Source organism: Charadrius vociferus, unplaced genomic scaffold (genome assembly GCF_000708025.1).
Source record: "Charadrius vociferus isolate BGI_N301 unplaced genomic scaffold, ASM70802v2 scaffold161, whole genome shotgun sequence".
Classification (NCBI taxonomy): domain Eukaryota; kingdom Metazoa; phylum Chordata; class Aves; order Charadriiformes; family Charadriidae; genus Charadrius; species Charadrius vociferus.
In genome coordinates, this window is record NW_009646928.1 from 5262776 (window position 1) to 5282202 (window position 19427).

General features: G+C 36.4%; 1 protein-coding gene across 4 annotated transcripts in view; it reads right to left on the reverse strand.

Annotated features, from left to right (window-relative positions):
* Positions 1 to 19427, reverse strand: part of SCN2A (sodium channel, voltage-gated, type II, alpha subunit) — an 80034-nt gene that overhangs the window by 48046 nt on the left and 12561 nt on the right. For 3 of the 4 annotated variants that reach the window (XM_009894606.1, XM_009894605.1, XM_009894604.1), the window contains exons 1-6: positions 10391 to 10657; positions 7146 to 7264; positions 4785 to 4874; positions 2909 to 3037; positions 2326 to 2417; positions 960 to 1232 (exon numbers count right to left, since the gene is read on the reverse strand). In XM_009894606.1, coding sequence (XP_009892908.1) covers positions 960 to 1232; positions 2326 to 2417; positions 2909 to 3037; positions 4785 to 4874; positions 7146 to 7264; positions 10391 to 10657 — 970 coding nt within the window. Of the gene's footprint in view, positions 1 to 959; positions 1233 to 2137; positions 2230 to 2325; positions 2418 to 2908; positions 3038 to 4784; positions 4875 to 7145; positions 7265 to 10390; positions 10710 to 19427 lie in introns of those variants that run through there. The other variant, XM_009894603.1, reaches the window with a different exon arrangement.

Here is a 19427-nt window from a genome sequence, read left to right on the forward strand (position 1 = left end):
ACTTGGATCCAAAAGCATTTAGCTATTAAACTGAGGTTTCCTAAGTTTCAGTAATACAGGCAGCATTTACAACATTTATACAGACTTGATAAAAACCCTAAGATTACGCCTAACTACAAAGTTAAAACCCCAAATTCACCAAAATAAATAGGAGAAACTGAATATATAAATCGGAGAGACTGAAGCTATTTACCATTATGAAAGACAGAATAGCAATCTACTATAGATATGTCCAGAGTCGTTCTATCTGAATTTTAAAACAACTTTTGTTAGCACAGTAGTGATATTAACTACCTAAAAGGGTGAAAATACTGTATTATGAAGTACAAAGGAGACCAAAATGCTAATTTCCTGATTTTCCACAGATAACAAACAAATTAAAAGATACATAATATGGCACCTAGTTCTTATTTAGCTAGAATAAGAAGCATTGGATAAATTACCATTACTTTCATAAAGGCATGTCTGTGCTGTGCAAGGGAGCGTGGTGCAGACATACTCATGAAGTTCCAGAAGAAACAACGCAGCTGCATTTACATGCTATGGTAGGATTCATGAGCTAACTGATGTTCAAATGTGGATTTATGATATTGGGCATTATCTGGCAGTAATAGAGTTATACAATTTCAGATCCCATATTAAGACTTTCACACTATTTCAGGAGGCTTGATACTAGCACGGAAATTTCTGCATTGTGCTACAATGTGGATTTACTCTAGAAGTTGTATTCAGTGAAAGGTAAAATGACATTTTGCTACCCAGTACAATATTATGAGTATGTTAAGCTACATTATGACTGTTCTTTTATTTACTACACAAAATGAGTGCTTTTATGTCTTTTGGCCAGATTACACTGTTTTAGTTTCAACTGAAAGACACTGATGCTTTTATATCTGTTTTAAAAAAAAAAAAAAAAACAACAGAAAATCAATGCAGTAGATGATATAATTAACTCTTACTTCTGTCTTCGATGTACTCATCCCAGTTAAATGTTGTCATTGTTGTATTAATAAATGTACCGTTTTCACCTATAGAGCTATTAAAGTAGGAAATAACGGTTGTTTCAAAAGTCGAATTGTCTGGAGGCCACTGCAGGCATTTATTCCTCAAGTTGCCCATGAACAGCTGAAGCCCTATTAGTGCAAATACACTCAGACAAAACACAGTCAGGATCATAACATCTGAGAGTTTCTTCACAGATTGAATTAGGGCTCCCACGATAGTCTTCAAGCCTGCAAAGAGAAAAGATTTTTATTATGATGTTAAACAGATACTAAACACACATAAAATCATGTGATTTTTCCTGACAAAAGGAAGACTTCATGCAAAATGACAACTAAATGAGTCTAGTATTTGTGATACAATTTTCATGAAAAGCCTTATTACTTGTGAGGATGATGAAAAGCTTTAAGTTTATGCTTACTTTATAGTGTACAAAAATAAAAAGTAGAAAATACCAAACACGTTTTTTATGCCAAAACAAGTGATTTTATTATTCATGCTATATCTCAACCCTAGATAGAAAAGCATCGTTTACTTTTGCTGATGCTTCTTGCCCAAACCTTCCTTTTATGAACCTTTTAGAAAGTATTCGGCATTAGTAAACCCATTATAAAGACATTATAAGTGCATATTTGAATGATATCCTCATAATAATCTTCTTACAATGTAAGAGGGGTGATGGTTTGGAGAAGAAAGACATCTTTAAAACAATACCCCATGCATGGCCCATGCTATCCTTTAGAGTTTAATTTTTTATACATGACTTAAAACTGAATTAAGTCGCTATATCAAGTGCCTGCAATAAATGATAAAATTTGCATCAGTATGAAAGCTTAAAATTAACGTATATTTAAAACATGTAAAGGAAAGCTTGATGTCATAAGATGCAAATCACATAGGCTGTTTACTGCAAATATCTCATGCAAGAATTTGTTAAACTCAAAGGCTGATTTTTTTGAAAAGAAAATACAACTAATATAAGAAAAGCAAGAATCAATTTAAATAGAATTACGTGTCTTAATTCCTGCTTTTTTATTTTGTTAACAATGTGTAGCAAACAAGGCTTATGCTTTAAAAACGTGAGTACAGCCTTTGTGGAACAAAAGTCAGCCTCAGTGTTTAACCTAGCTCTCACCTGGAATGACTGATATTGTTTTCAAAGCTCGGAGAACTCTGAATGTTCTCAACGCTGAGACATTGCCCAGGTCCACAAACTCTGTCACATATCTGTAATAGGGGAGTTCACACACAAACACAATGACAGCACACAAATAACAGTTGGAGATACGAGGGGCCTAACACCTTACACCAACTACTTCTTACCTGGGATTACAGAAATAGTTTTCAAAGCTCTCAATACTCTGAAAGTTCGAAGAGCTGAAACATTGCCTAGGTTTACAAATTCTGTTACATACCTGTAGGATTAAATCACAGTTACTCAGAATTGAGGCAGATTTTATCCTATTTGCTTGGGTCTTTGATCAAGACCTCTTCACCGTTCACTGTATTTTGCCTGTGTTATAAATATGCTTCTGACCATAAAATTCAATTGAGTTTTTTCAAAGTAAACCACATTGACTTGATGTTTGAAACCTAATTTGGTCAGCTTATAGGAGGAAGTCAAAAGGATTCCTTTAATTCTGGTATGCAGAAAGGAGACAGGATATGAACAGTTCGGGCTGATGGCATTCACAATCCTAACGTGCTGGCACACCATGCTGGCCTCTGCAGCACATGCTTAGTTAGAAATACTAAAATGTGTAAAAGAGGTAGAAGAAACATATTGAAACCACAGGAAGTCCAGGCTCCAAATGTTCTGGCTGACAAAATATGAGGCAATTTTTAGTCACTAATTTCATGCTATCAGAAAGATATTTTTATTTTAAAAAAAAGGTAGAAGACTTACGCAAATGTAATGACAGTGAAATCTAGCCAATTCCATGGGTCTCGAAGAAATGTAAAATCTTCTAAACAGAAGCCCCTTGCAAGAATTTTAATAAGTGATTCAAAGGTATAAATTCCAGTGAATGTGTATCTGAGGAAAATATGCAAGACAGAGTTTATGGAAACACATATACGTTATCTTTACACATTATGGTCTCTAGTTGCTTTATTCTCATTTTCTTCTCTTTAAGTGGCATAAGAATTTAATGGAAGTTACAACCATCTTTAAACATCTGCAGAATTTATACTATAAGGAAGGAGGAATCAACTTATGATTAAATGACCAAATGCCAACCCATAGCTGAAGTTCAAGTTCTATAACCTATACCAAGGAGGTAGTTGCAAAATTCCCAGTTACTTAATTGGTGCATGTTTATGCCCAATTTGAATCCATGTTATAACAAAACACACAGATGGATTATGTTAGGATTTCAGAAGTTGCTTCCAGACTAAAAACTTCTTTCTTCGATGTTATTTTTGTGCTGAAATGTTGCTTAGTACCACGCGCTGGTAATGTGCCAACCCTCATCAGTCCTCATTGACTTTGGTGCAGAGTAGGTGTGTCCAGTACTTCACCTTCAGCATGACAGGCATAGTACTGGAGTGAAATGAGTGTTTTCAGATGCAAAATCCTGTGCAAGAACAACCAAAAATATTTACAAATGCCGATAAAATTCAGCTACTTATTTGGGCTAAAAAATGTGGTTGAAATGTAAAAAGTAAAAATATTTAATTCTCGCATTCTGAGTCATTTCAATTTTCCATCTCCAAATTATGTCATCCTGAAATTTTTAGTTTCATTTATATCTTTAATGGAAAAGAATTCAAATTAAACTGCTTGAAAGGTTGAACTGGTTTTCAGACTTGAGCCAACCTGAAACCAATTTTCCAATGTGATTTTTTTCAGTTCAATTACTAAACCAAAAATTTCTTTCCTGCACAACTTTACTCAACAGATGAGAAGGACTTCTGTTGTATATCCAAATGGCACAATATAATGACATGAAGACATATTCAAGATAGCTATCTTTATTAATAAATATTTACTACATGCTAGGCATTGTGAATACATATATGTTCATATTGAACTCAAAATGAGAATGCCTCTACTGACTTTAATAGCCCTACGAATTAACTTTTGATTACTGAAGATTAAACAGGTACGTATCATCCAAAGCAGTTAGGACTGAAGAAGAAGCGGATGCATAAAGTGCTATCACAAAAAGGAAGCACCATGAAGAGCAGTGTTTCACACTGCAGTCTACAGCCTTGGAACTACCACAAAATATGCACCAATTGCCTATCAGTGCGCCATCATATTGGACCTTTTCTCTTCCTATAGGAAGAATAGCCAACCACTTTAACACTTTTTAAATAGCTTCTTTTTCATACAAGCTTTCCATTGTTAGGTTGTCTTTCGGAAAGGAAAGCTGCACTATGGTGAACATAGCCATCCATTAGATGATCCCTTATCTGTAATGGTTATTGCAGTAGAGATAGAGGAATATATTTGCCTGTATTCGTGCACAGATGTAACACAGAATACAGTGGAATAATATTTATAATCCACTTTCATGCATGGTCATAAGACTAGCTTCTCTTCTTACATTCCCCATTTAGTACTGCAGAGGATGGACATTGAACAACTTGTAATGAGGCAAGTGTTGTAAAATATATGTATTTAATATTACACAGAAGAAACCAGCATCAGAATAGATGTTGAAAGGATATGCCAACAAAGTAGCTGCTGCCAGTGGATACCATACTAATACAAAATAATTTACAGCAGTTTGCTTCAGATTACTGAATATTATTCAAAGAAAATCTATTTAACTTACTCTACATTCTTTGTCCAGTCTGGAGGGTTACTCATAGTCATAAATACACAGTTGGTCAAAATAGTGCACATGATAAGCATGCTGAATAATGTAGGTTAAGAGTTAAGGAATGTAAGCGAGAAAATCTCATAAAAAGAGTATCAAATAACATGCTGCTTTGGCAGATTTCCACCATCAGGAGATATTTATCCCTCCATTGCTCTGTTAACATTCAAAGAAAAGCCCTGAATATGTTAAAGCTTCTATAGTCACTGCTTTATAGCTAGAAGAGAACAATCACACACTAAAAATTAGAAAATCTGCAAGATATTTAAAAGACCCCAACCCTTAATTTTAAGAAGACCTTAGATGATGTTTTCTTTTGAATAAAAATGTGAAAGTTTGAAGTAGTAGCTTCTAATTTACTGGAATATCACAAAAAGCATTTCTTTTGGATGATCTAGACAAATCTGATCTACTTCATGCATACAAAACAGTGAAAAATACATTTTCTTCACTTTTGTATTTCATCATAAAATTTGGCATGCATCAATAATTTCGCTTATCATTATTCAATATATTGAAATACAGTTATCACATAGTAGGAGAGAGCATAGGGGAATTTTAGGGAGAGAATTATTTCATTACTGTTTGTTCATATACAGCTTTTGTAATATAATATTCTAAAAAAAAAAAGAAAAAGAATTCCAGAACAGGCCCAAGTAATAACTAACTTAATTGATTTTAACAGAACTGCTCTGGATCTACAACCCTTCACTCTCAGGACTGATGACATTCTTAGAAATGAAAATACAAACACCAAAATGAAAACCACACAGCTGATGCACAAAATGTCCACGTGATGGCACCATCACCTAAAACTAGAAAGAGGACAAAGCTCGTTTTTGAGAAGAGCTTTAGCTTCTGTAACTAAAATGCAGGTTCCCACGGTGCTCCTAAATAGAAATCCTAGTATAATGGGGTGGGAAATACCATGAGGTTCGCCTCACAAAGTTTTGTTGTATTTTATACAGGCTTTCAAAATGCTTTTTAATGAAACATCCTTTCAGAGTTGCAAATCCTCACTATTCTTTCACCAGTGGGGAAATAACTGGAATATACCTTCTCACAATTTTAAACATTTTTTAACTTTCTGACTTTGGTGACTAGCTCCTCACCACCATCTCAGTCCCACGATCTTTCATTATTCCATGTAACTGAATAATGCTCGGTAACATGCTAAGAACTGTCAGATAATTGACAAATAATTGTTTGTAGTGACACCTGTAACACAAATACAAAACAGGCTATGTAGTGTCATGATTGATTCTGAAGTCATCTGTAGGCTAGCCTGATAACAACATCCAACACATAACAACCATTGTAATTATCAGACTACCATTATACCAAGATTGAAAAAAAAGCCTTTCAGGATTTATTCTACACGATCTTAGCATCCCTATATGTAGTGCTATACAAAACTGCTTTCAGTGTGCTTATGTTAGATTCTCATAAAATGTAAACGTACAAACATTTGTATTTGTTCCTTAAGTAAGCAGACTTGCTGAAGTCAATGCCCTCACTGCTCATATCAGCATTTAGGATTGGACCAGTGGGATGCCTACTGTAGTCAGCTATCAAAACACTGGAAAAGACAAAATAATAGATAGGTCATTATGATCATTTATCTTTGCAAATCCCTATCTGCAATGTGGAAATCTCATGACATACTTGAAGACTGAAATTAAAACATCTACAGGATGATTATGAGTGCATAATGCAATAATGATCAAGAAATAAAATAGACAGGTAAGATACATATAGGACTGAGAACGTATAATAAAACAAGAAACCTAAGCTGTTTTATCAGCCTGTCCTTCTGCAGTTGTGATTTGAATCAGAAAATGAAAAGGAATAATGAAACCATATTTTCACTAAATATTCATGCAAGCACAAACCTGGGATCAAAGATTTGATTTTTAACACAAAGCATCAGTGAAGAACTGGAAGTATTTTGAGCAATATATCTGCACTTTATGAAAAATGAGGAGGAGGGGAAAACAATGAAAAAAGATGTGATGATTATAGGAAAAATAAGAGGGAAGGGAAAAAAGAGGTGCAGGCCGAAAAAAAGACACAGGAAGAAATTGTAAAGGAGGATGACTGGTTATCTGGCTTCTGATATTACTATATTAAGATCCAGCAATGAACACAAATTTAAAAAAGGGAATAAGAAAAAGAACAGAAGACAGAAATAGTAGAGAGAAGAGGGACAAAGCACAAGAGATCATATTGGTCCTGGTACACATGCCAGAGTATGATTTAAATACTAAGTAATGTCTCATTCACTACAGTTTTAGACTAACCACATGAAAAGGATATGAATGTACCAAAATCTTAATAGCTATTTTTCTAAGAGGATTGAAAGGAGTTAACATGTACAGGGCAGAGGTGGCACTGAATCGGAATATTGCCTTCCCTTTATTCAATACTATAAAGGTCTGGAAAAAGAAACACAGAATGAAAAATAGCATTTAAAAGATACCGAGTTACAAACAAGTTACAAGTTCAAACCCAGAATCATTTTCATTTTGTCACTAATCATATTTGGTCAAACTCTTCTTCCACTTAGACCTCCCCCAGAATAACAATCCCCTTGTCCAGTTCACCCAGAGTCGAGTCCAGCCAAATTACTATAAATATAACTGCATGAAAACATTTGAATAAGTTTACTTAGAATTCATAAGTAACCCTGATACTGCTAGCTAGAAAACAAAGAGGGGTATATGAGGTACAAGCATGTAATATTTGAAGATTGAGTATACTTTTTGTACCTTATAATATATAAACATACCTTTAAAAAACATGAGAGCTATTAAAATGTCAACATTCTCTGAATCAAATAACCAGCATTAATTACCACATCAATGTACTAAGACAACAGTACTACAAGGTGATCTAAATTTCAAGAGTGATCTTCATGAGAATAAAGAAATTAAGAGTGTTCAATAACCAGTTTTTCAACATAACACTGATGTACTGGATACATTTTGCTGTACTCTAAGAAAAGAACGACATGTTGCTTCTCTTTTCAACTATTTCTTGTGAGAGTTTCATACCTGCAATTCTGTCTACTTTTCTCATGTCATGCTTTACTTTTACCTAATACAGAATTCAATAATCCATGTATTTTCACTGTCTCTCCACAGCTTCTGCAATACTGCCAAGACTAAAAAAAGCATTTATAAATGTAATAGTTTTCTTAAAACCTGGGAAATAAAGAAGAATAAAGCCTATATTTAACATGCAGTAAGTTTTAAAATTATTTAGATTTCTCTGCATTTGGGGAAATTCCTATATATTTCTATCATCTTTCTACACATGGGTGAAAGTTCATGCTCATTGAAAGTAAGTGGATCTAGCCAGCATTATGGAAGCCCTAAAAAGCCCAAAGGGAACATAAGCCATGCAAACCTGGAGCAATGCCAGTAGTCATGACCTGCCTCAGCTGGAATCACAAGGCAGCATTTATAATGATTATGCTCTATTTTCTGAGCAGGTGTGCCAAATACGGCAGCTGAAATCCTGAAAACACAATGCCTTTCCCTGCCTGAAATCATAAATTTCAGCTAATCCAAACTGAACGTATTTGCATTCCCAGATACCCATTGATTCTCAAGCCATACTTTGGTCCTTTATTTTAGAGGAGAAATGATTGGTCTGTAATGTACTATCTTTGCTACCATTGCTTTTCAACTCTACTACTGTTCTTCCTGGAGTTCAAGAAAATCTGCCCTCAAATCAGAGTTTTTCATATGTTTTCTGTTCCCTTTAGTCTGACAAAACCTCTCATGAAGTATCATTTATGTGATGCTGACTCATCAAGACATATTAAAAAATTAAAATGGAGCATTAAAATGTTCAAAGATATGCAAAGAGCACAAAGAAAAATAATAGGAGAAATTATGCGAGCATGTATAATTTGGCGTCTTACATCTCCCAGTAGAAACCCCTATGCTTTTGGAAAAGATCAAGAGATCAAAAAAGTTGATCAAAACATCTACTGCTATGCATTTCTCAATCAGGAACCATCAATTCGGCACGATTTTACTTCACGTCCACAGTTAACTGGAGAATTACTTTTCTTGTTTCCCAATACATGATAATACATGTGCTAACTTTAGGATTTCCAGCACTGAATTTTGATTTTTACTACTGCAGACCTGGGAAAGAAGGAAGGAAGGGGATCAGCACTTTGACCCAAATTCCATTTGCCTTCCTTCCAGACTTCAACAGGGTAAATCACTTGAGTAAAGGGAGCAGAATGCAATATTTAATTGAAAACCTTGTTTTAAATTTAACTCATGATTCTCCACAGCACGAATTGAGTTTCAGAAATACAATGAATATTTAAGGTACAGCTGATTTTTTTGAAAGCTGTTCTATATATGCCTATATTGTTATTGTTTCAACATATTAGTGATGAGGCATACCCCTAATTCCTGCAGGAAATACCTTCATTTGTATTTTTTTACTTAGGTCAAGTCTGACTCCTAACAATTCTTGAAGGTTTTCTTCCTTTTTCTTTGAAGTATTTTTTTTTGCTTTCATGTTTGTTTGGGTTTTATATTCATTTGTTTTTGTTCACTAGCTGATTTCCACAGGAAAGAAAAGAAAACACAAGAAAAAAAATCAAGAAAGAAAAATAAATTTTAAAAAACCCAGTAACTTCTTCTTTACTGGTAGAATAACAATGGTGCAATACATATGATGCCAAAACCTGAGGGACTGGAATTCTGGAGAAAACCCAAAGCCATCTGGTCAAATGTCTAAAGTTCAGCACTACTGTGTTTGGTCAAAACAGTTGTTGTTACTTTAAACAAAAAGAAAATATGTAGTTTTATTTTTTTAAAAATGAACATCTCTATAAAATATTTTTTTAAATTATGTAACATTCTGTCAACACTCCAAGAGGAATCCCTACCTCCTCTTTATTTGTTTCCCTCTTTTAAACACCTCCTCTTTGATAACAATCATAGAACAATATAAATCTGGATATGACAAAATTTTCACCCAGATATAAGTCAGATATATGATGCCTCTAACAGAGTACAAAATGGAAGAGGAAAATCTTTGGCACATCCTGAGAAATTACCTTTACATACTTCCCTATCCTTCCCAGCAATAAGAGAATACAACCTAGGCTTTCCACGTGACAGTGAAGAAAGCCAGTGAGAAGGTGCCTGGCTACCTTTGAGATGGGTTTCGTAGTGAAGATCTGCTCCTTTCACAACTACAATACAGCAATTAATAAAATAACAATTCTAAAGATAACCTCTGTGCTACTTCAATTCTCGTGGGTAAAACACTGGAAGTTACAAATTTTAGTAAAATGCCAGGTATATTAAAATAAACCTAAATGCATCTCTACCTACAGACCAGGTCCCAGAAACTTTGATTACTAACTTCTGTTCTTACAATTAAGATTTCTGCCAACGAAATCAGCTGCTGGGGGAATGTATTATACATAAAGACCGGGTCAAAAATACTGGAAATATTATGTCTTTGAGAGGGTTTGCTGTATTTTAATCTTCTTAAAGTCTGATAGAAATATACAACACACTCACTTTTTTATTGATATAATATGGGTCCAGGTCTTCCAAGGGCTCAGACACCATTCCTGGAGGTATGTCGCCGTAAATAAATGGCAGTGTCTTTCCTGCCTCCAAGTCACTATTTGGCTTTGGGCCATCTTCATCATCATCATCTTTGCGTTCTTGTTTGGATTTTTTAGCTTTTTCTTCATTGACACGCTGCTCAATAGCTGCAAGTGATTCTCTTGTGAAATAGCGGAAGCTGTCAGGTCCTGGTGGTACCAGCACTGATTGTGCCATCTTTTCATCCTGCACCTCTTAATTACTGTTTAGCCTCTCTCATAAAAAAGTGCTAAAAATATAAAAAACACAGAAAAAATTTAGAGCAACACAAACAGCTACAAACAATGTAAAGGAATATACCTGCATAGAATTTTCTGTGGGACATCTTGTTAAATTCAGTTATTATCATCCAGGAGGAGGCTGCTGTGAAACAGATTTTTTCATTTTTTTTTATTTCAAGATAAACAATTTTCCTTTGCAGCTGGCCTCTTAGAGTTCTCTCGAAGGTACCACTTCTTAAAACATTTAGTTTAAAATTCACATAGTGCTTGAGATGATCGATTGCTAGTTCTATAGACTGTATTAAAAAAAGTCACATGTAATACAATAACATCTTGTTGCCTTTATCAAGGGTAATGCTATCCATTCCTGTGAATAAAGTAGGAGATATTTTCCACCACATTCAGTGTGAAGAATCAACAGTTCTGAAGTGTTTCTGGTTCGGTGTTGAGGAGTGAGACTCCAGACAATTCATCTCTCTATTATCCTGAAAGCTGCACCTTGGACCAACCCTCCCTCTAGCTAGAAGGACCAGAAATGACTCCTAGAATCCACTACTGCCATGTAAGGCCAGAAGCATCAGTCAAAAGCAATGTGAGATGCTCCTTCTCTTCGGGTACAAATATGCTGCCTTTGCAGAGCTGCCAGCTCAGGAAACAAGATTCAGCCATAAGCACCTGTATTCAGATCCCCTGCCTGGCAACACACTGTGCACTGGAAGAATTGCTGAGTTAAACAAAAATGATCTTTAATCGTTACATACTGCACTTAGATCTTTTATGTCTGATACCGTATCTATTGTATATATTTTTCACAATTTTCACTAACAAGACCAGAACCATCTCCTCTTAACGTCTCCAGACAGTTCAGTTAAAAAGAACAAGTGGAAAATATTCCCGTTGCAAATACTTTGATCTGAAATCATAAATGGGATCTCTGCCGTAGCCTTCAAGTATTTTTCTCAAGAGTCCTTCTCCTGAGTATGCACATTAAAAATATAGCGAATGCAATAAAAAGTAACAACTTCTGAGTAAGACAATATACACAGAAACAATTATCAAATTAAAAAGATACAAGAGTTAGAATACAGTCAGCATGATCCTATTTTACTGTCTCGCTAAATACACATATTCCAGCACAGCTGCAACAAATTCATATTTTTGAAGCTTGCTAAACAAACTGCAACACGATGCTTTCTCCTCCTTTTCAACCATATGCACATAGCAATTTACACCTACACAGGCATCCACACACATCCCAACTCCTGCAGGTCTCCCTGTGAGAATGCTTTTCCATTGCAGGCAAATGTACCTGGTGCATTCCGTCATGGACGGTCTGTAGCAAACTGCTGCTGGAAGCTGCACTGACTAGTAGCAGCAGAAGGGTTAATGAGGAAAAGGAAAGTGGTCCTGCAGCAGAATCCTGTTAGATTTTATTCTTAATTACAGAAAAGGGGAAAAAAAAAAAAAAAAGCATAATACTGTTTGAATACTGCAGGAAACAATTAAAAATTCATTACCAGTGAAGAATCTTGCACTTATGTGGGTTTGGAATGGCACCAAGGAAGACTGCAGCTAAAATTCCATCATGTCTTTTCCTTTTTCTTTTTTTTTTTCCTATTTTTCTTTTTTTTTTCTTTTTTTTTTTTTTTTTTAAAAAAAAACTGCTGAAGGATCCTGGTTATTGAAGTCAAATCGGCATTTCCTGTGTGAGCCTACTAAGTGCTACAACTCTTCTTGCCACTAGATGGTACTGATATACATCCGTAAATTCTTGTCAGAAATGGGATAGAATTTTTGCATGCTCGAAGACTTGCTTAAACTGAGACTCTGGGACTAAAATACACGATTTTATATAACCAGACAGGTCTCAAGATTCTCAAAAATTCTTTTGAATATATAGCAGCTACTGCTGATGAGACCATAGCTGTTAAAACTGTGAAGGTGACAGAGAGAGAAAGTAGGAGGGATAGCAAAGCAAGAGAAATACAAAAATGGAGGTTGCACAGGCAGTGTACAACCAAAGCACTTGCTGAGACTGGATTATTGGCAGTCTGGATTATTTTAAACTATAGCTTGTATCAGTTTTCTAAAATAAATGTATACAATATATTTGATGTGTATTCTTTCTAAATCTGTGAAAACCAGTGATGAGAGGGAAGCATGGTAGTTTGGAGTGTTCACTGCAGTGGTGAATTCCTGTACAGAAATCGCCCACTGTAACAGGGAGTGAGACTAGAAGATCAGGAGCACTGTAAGCCCCTTCCCACGTGGCAAATCAAGAAGACATCACCTTTGGACACTGCTCCACCTAAATGCCATCCTACTTCTTTTCACTCTCCTTCTTTCTCTGTATTTTCCATGATTACTGATTTTTGTACCTTTTCTGCCACTGCAGTAATAAAACTTTTTTAGCTTCTTTCCCCACCTTCTCCCCTTCCCTCCTCCTCTCACACATACCCAAATCTCTTTCAAACTTTTCAAGCAACACATTCCTGTATCTATAGAATCAGACCTTCAGGAAGTCTTTTACTTCTCTCCCTCTGACATCTCCTTTCCTTCAGCTGTGAAGAGGACTAATGAAGCTGTGGAAAGTAATGAAAAGCAAAGAGTCACTCTAAAGTGAGAAAGGTTGGAGAAGGAAAGAATACAGTAGCTGAAGAAATGCCACTGTGGGACAAATATTGATAATTTGGTTCTTTGGTAATTGTGGTGAGAAAGAGAATGAACAGTTTGACTGGATAGAAATAGTGGCTTTGAAATTTTCAGCAACTAAGAAAAAATGTGACAAATGAGAAATATAATTTAACCACATCAGAAGTATTGATTCGGCTTTGAATCATTTAAACATTAAATTACATTTTAAAATAATGTTAAAAGCCTTTTTAGAAAAGTCTTTTATTTTATAGGGTTTTCTAATTTCACAAATGATTCAATGAAATCAATAGAAATTTTGCAAACAATTCCATGTAACCAATTTGTTTGTTGTTGCTAAAAAGCTTTGGATGAAAACTTCTAGCTGGCTCTAATGAGGACTTTGGCTTAGTTAGAGCCCTCTGCAGTCTCAAAATAAGAGGATTATTAGATAGCACAGATTCACAGAAGAGGTAAAGGAGCCTCTAACTACAAAATTATTTTTATTATTTACGTGTGGAAATGTACCTATGCGTGTATGTGTTTATGCAGCTGCACATGAAAGTTACGATAAACAAAGTACCTGAAAATCTGGGCTAATTGACACAATATGGAAAAGCAGCTTCATTCTGCCATGAATGGTATACTAAGTTAAAGTGTCTGATTATTTGCTTTTTATCATATGGGTCTGAAATTACCTAAGATGTCAATTTGATTTCCACAAGTGCTATACAATCTACATGCATAGTGTTAGGAAGGACAGTGAAAAGTGAAGACAAAAAGGAAATAGCCAGTGGGACATTGTATCCCATTGCCTTAGACGCTTGGGTCTACAGTCTTACTAGGCTATAAGGTGAAAAGAACAAGTATTTTAGAGAGACAGAATAGGCAAGAAATGCAGTATGATCTTTGCAGTCTAAAAGAGAAATATATATACTTCTAAAAAGGAGATCACTGTAGTACAGGGAGAGAAGCTAGTAACAATCCTTAAAATATATTAAAATAATTAGACACTACATAGCTATAGTAAATGTAATAGATGAAATGAGTAGAGATAGGAAGTGAAAATGATCAAATCAAATAGTCAATATCAATCAAAAACCAATCCAACAGAACCTACATTTAAAAGCTATTGTTCAAACATGGTCAAAATTTACCTAACACATAAACATGGAATAAGAATTCTGGTTATAGGTAACTTCCAACTGCTGTCCAGCTTCCTACCCACAGCCATGGGTACATTTTATGAGTATTTTTATCACCAGTAGTATCCACCTTCCCACTACAATGTTACATCTGAAAGCTTGAAGTGGACTTTGTTCTTTAATCATTTGGCAAAACACTCATGGCCTGTATAAAGGGTAGAGTTGAAGAAGTGTTCAGTCTCATATGTAAAGAAACTCTACACAAGCATGAATGATTTTTGACAGGACAGAGCTGAGAGACACTTCTGAGTCTTTTCCTGGCTGTCTAGGAGCCCTTCATCTACAGACAATGCTGATTAATAAAATCAGAAGGAAAACAGATTACCAGCTTCTGCTCAAAAATATGTAAAAATTAACTGTCTTTGTTCAATGTTAAAGCAGAGCATTAAAACGCACAAGTGGCAACTTGCCAGCATTCAGTGGTTCTGTGATCCTTTTACTCTCCAGCTGTGTCTTCCTGTACACTATTAGAATTGTCCCTAAGTGCATGACTTCTCATTTATAGTTCAGAATTTCATTTCATTCCAGTAACACCAGTCATCAAACTCATCTAGTCCTTTTCGTATAATAGCTTGCTCCTTCTTTGACAATCCCTCCCAACTTTGTGATAGGAGCAAATTACATTGGCGTATTTCCACTTTCTTTGCTGAAACAATTAAATTTTAAATAAAATCTGTCCCAAAATTGTAACAGTGACAAGCAACTTTGACCAAAATGTACGTTACTGTGGTATTTGCTGTAGTTTGCAAAATAAGTTAATATTACTCTCCAAACTTTAATCTTACGAAAAATCTGAAGTTTATGCGCTAAAATGAAATAGTATTTTTTGCATTTAAAGAGCAAAGGGGGTAAAAGAGGGGACAAGGAGCTTTTTCTTTTTGTAAATAGTATACATTTAATCTTGTAAAGAGTATACATTTAAACAAATACACTGAATCTAAAGAAATTCCTGTCACCTGTTCCCCACATGCTACTTAAAATACTTAGTATACTACTAAATTATTCATGGTGATCTAGATGACTGAAAAACATGTTTGCTAGCTTTGCAGATGACATGAAACTGGAAGGGCTACAGGTAAACAGGAGGACAGTATTAGAATTTAAAATGTCCTGAGAAATAACAAAATAGTCTCAAAAAAATGATGCAATTCAAAAGATACAAGTCCTAACTCTTATATTCAGGCAAGAATAAATAACTGAAAATTTACAGGATGAGGAACAAAACCCCAATAGCGCAGCAGGAAAAGATCTAGAGTACTTACTGCCTCACAAACCAAGCATAAGTCAAAACTGTCAGTCTTGCAAAAAAAAAAAAAGCAAGTACTTGGGATTTATAAACTTGACATGATCTTCTACTCTTCTATTTGGAGCAGTATGTCCAACTTGGGTATTACATTTAAAAAAATATGGGGGCATCTGGAAAGAATTCAGACCGCAGCACTAAAAACATAGCTTATGAGAAAACATCCAAGGAATTGTGGGACTTTGAGTTCTTTCTGTCTTAATTTTACATTGACAAGATTGATAGAAGACACAACAACAGTCTTTATACATCTAGGAAGCTCCTCCAAGGAAGAGGAGGAATTCATTTTCTTTCTATCTGGCATTTAAGGAAAGAGGTTGTGGGGTTAAACTGCAGCAAGAGGGATTTACCAGTGAAAAGAGAGAATGAACAGAGTAGACACACCACAATCATTCACAGGCTTTAAGAAAGGCTAGGCCTTGTAAAAAGAAAGATCGGTCATGGCTGTGAGATTTGTAGCAAAACTGGATCAGGATGACAATCAAGAAACCTGTAACGGGCCCTCACTGTTTTAGGGTCTTAGTAAGGGGAGGTTTCTCCTTGTTTTGTGCTGCTCCATCTGTTGTGTTCCTCCGCAGGCCTCAAGGGAGCAAGAGCTTATTGTTTATACACAGAGAAGCAGAAAAGAAAGGGGTTTTGATTTCAGTCACTCTTGGCTGGGAAAGTTCTTGAAGAGTCAGTGGGGTGCAGGATAGAAAAAAGTGACATCACATGCAGGAAAGTCCCAAGGAGTTCTTTATAAAGAGACGAGAGCGCTTAAGGAAGCATCAGTGCGGAATAGGAGAGATCTGCCCCCAGTTTCTCTTTACTTACCTTTCTCTTCTTCTAGTATTTTCCTTTCCCCCTAGCCTCACAAAAAGAAATTCAACCGATCAAGTTTAAAAGAGCCATTTCATAGTCCATTCTCCTACTCGCACCTCACATCACCGCTATTCCAACATATGGGTAAAATAAATGCTGGACAAAAACCTGTTCTGTCTCAAAGGGCTATATCCTGTCTGGATGTGTCAGCACCCCACGGCACTGCATAAAAGATTGCATAACATGTGAGATCGCCCTGTCTGAAGGCGGAAGGTTTACAGCTGGTGTAGTATCTCTGCTAAGATTTATGGTCTCACCACTCCACTGCTGAAATTAGTAGACTGCAAATAAAAATCAATTTTACTTTGCTTGAGGTTTGTATGTTTCATACTATGCTGCATTGCACGTTCCGTAGTCAGAGCTCTGGCAGAGGTCTCTTCATGCAGTATCTATGTGCTGAACTGTGAGTGTTTGAACAGTAGGTGTTTCTACACAACAAATTTTTCCAAACGGCTCTTTGAAGAGCTATATAAAAATACAGCTTCCTACACATTGTCCAACACTTTAAATGGGTGTATAACTTGCAAATCACCTTTGAAAATGCAGTTTCTGAAAATCTTAAGCCAATATGAGATGCCAATATGAGACGGTGCTGTCAGAAGGGACAGCCCCATTCTCCACCCACTCGTAATTACCCTGGTCATTTCCCACTGCACTGGTTTGAGCACTTCACCTCAGCCAGATCAGCTCACTGGTCTGGCTGAAAAATACAAATAATTGGCTGGATTTCAGCCAGATCAAAGAGCTGATCCATCACATTACAGAAAAGAAGTTAAGAGGCTTAATATGTCCCCTCACTTTTAGAGTGCAAAGGACTAGCTGACTACCTACAGTGTCTTCCAAATTTTAGTGCTTGTCCTAACTGCAAAGCTCAATAGGGCTTAAGGCACCAGAGTATGAATACATAGATCTTCAATGCTTGAATGCTGGAGCTGAAGAGATGTCAAATAATTGTACTGTCAACAAGTATTAGCACAGATCCTGTAGCTGGTGTAGAACCAGTATAGGTGGGATAAAAAAAAAAGCAGAAAAGGTTTATTAAAATGCCCAAACGCTGACAAATCTAGGGATCAAATTGGGCTAGCTGTTACAGCAGCCTCAGGGGTGCTCTTCCAAGATCAGGTGACCAGGGTCACCCTCTGCCTTTCCACAGGGACATCAGGACAGCATTTTATGCAAAACGTGCAGCAAGGATCATCTAATGTGATGACAGATACGCGAAGACCTCTGTTTGGAAAGTTTGGGGGTACCTTCAAATCCATTTTCTCACCCTCTTTAAAACTTATTCCAGGGTACTACCCATAGGGCTATGGCAAGATGTACTCCAAGTACGAAAGTACATTGGTAAAAATGAGTTGATCATTACCTTTACTTACTGTTAGCCAATAGCTGGCAATAAGTTGCATTTGGTTATAGTTACATACTCCGTTTTCCTCTTTTATCAGAAATGGTCTCTGAACAATTGCAGATTTTCAATCAAATGTCAGTGAATGAACAAAAAAAATATTTGTTTTTCCAGATAAGAAGCCCTTAAGGCCTTCTTTCTAGCATTAGACAATTTGTTCTTTTCACTCAATGAAAATGCCATTATTAACTTTTTTTGTTTATACAGTGAAATAAGCTTTCTGCCAGATTCAGATGAGCTCCTCTGGTGCTCCATGACCAGAGGAACAAAGGGCAATTCACACCTCAGAAAGATTCAAAACAACAGTTCCAAGTTTCCCTTTACAAAAAGAGAAATATGCTGATTGTCTCCAAAGCAAACAGCAAAGTGAGAGACAAAGCAATGCGAGAAGAGCATTCACCAAATCCCCAATGAAGCTGGTTAAGTGATTAAGACCTGTCCGCCATCTAGTTGAGGTGGGCTTTTCATCAAATCGGTCTTTGCCCTGATATCCATTGTGAGAAATGTATCCCCCAAGTACCTTCTTGTATAAGTGTCAGGCTAGAAATATATCCATTTTTAGTGTGTTTGTGTGGGGAGAATGACTATACAATTCAAAGATGTAATGATAACAGAAGTGCCATATGTATGGGATGAGCTAGATATTTCCAGATGCCTGAATAGGAGAACGTGCTGACTACTTATGCTGTTAATAAAACATGCTGCGACTTCTTTCCTGACAAACCAGAACCCTGAGTTTAACATTCCCAGTATGGGCATTATGTAAAGATGTTTAGGATGAAATCTCCATTAATCTCAACTGCAGCACGGCTACAGAAAAAACGATCATATATAACTTATATTCTTTCGGATGAAAGACACCAGGTAGATAGAAGATTTTAATATCCCCCTAACAACCACCTAGCAATTTTGGATGAACAACATAAATCATGATTCTGAACCTACTGACAAGCGATCGTGGAAAATACTGTGCGTTTCCACTTTTATAGCCTCTTACCAGCTCCTATTGCGAACACAACCGATGGCACAACGCCGCGCTCTTTCAGTTACGGCTTACACAAGCCCGGGTCAGGCTCTGGCAGCGCAGCTGGGCCAAAGCCCCCTCAAGCCAAGGACAGAGGGCCCAAGGGCCCCTCCGCCTCGGTAAACCCCTGCGACCAGCTTCCACTTTACTTCCACCTGCTCCTTTTAACCTCGCAGAGCCAACAAGGAGGTACCGCGGGCGTTGCGGAAAGGCGAGGGGGAAGGCAGTGCGGAACCCGGGCCGCAGTGCCGAGCCCTGCCGGGCTGCCGCCTTCCCCGCCCCCGCACGCCTCAGGTG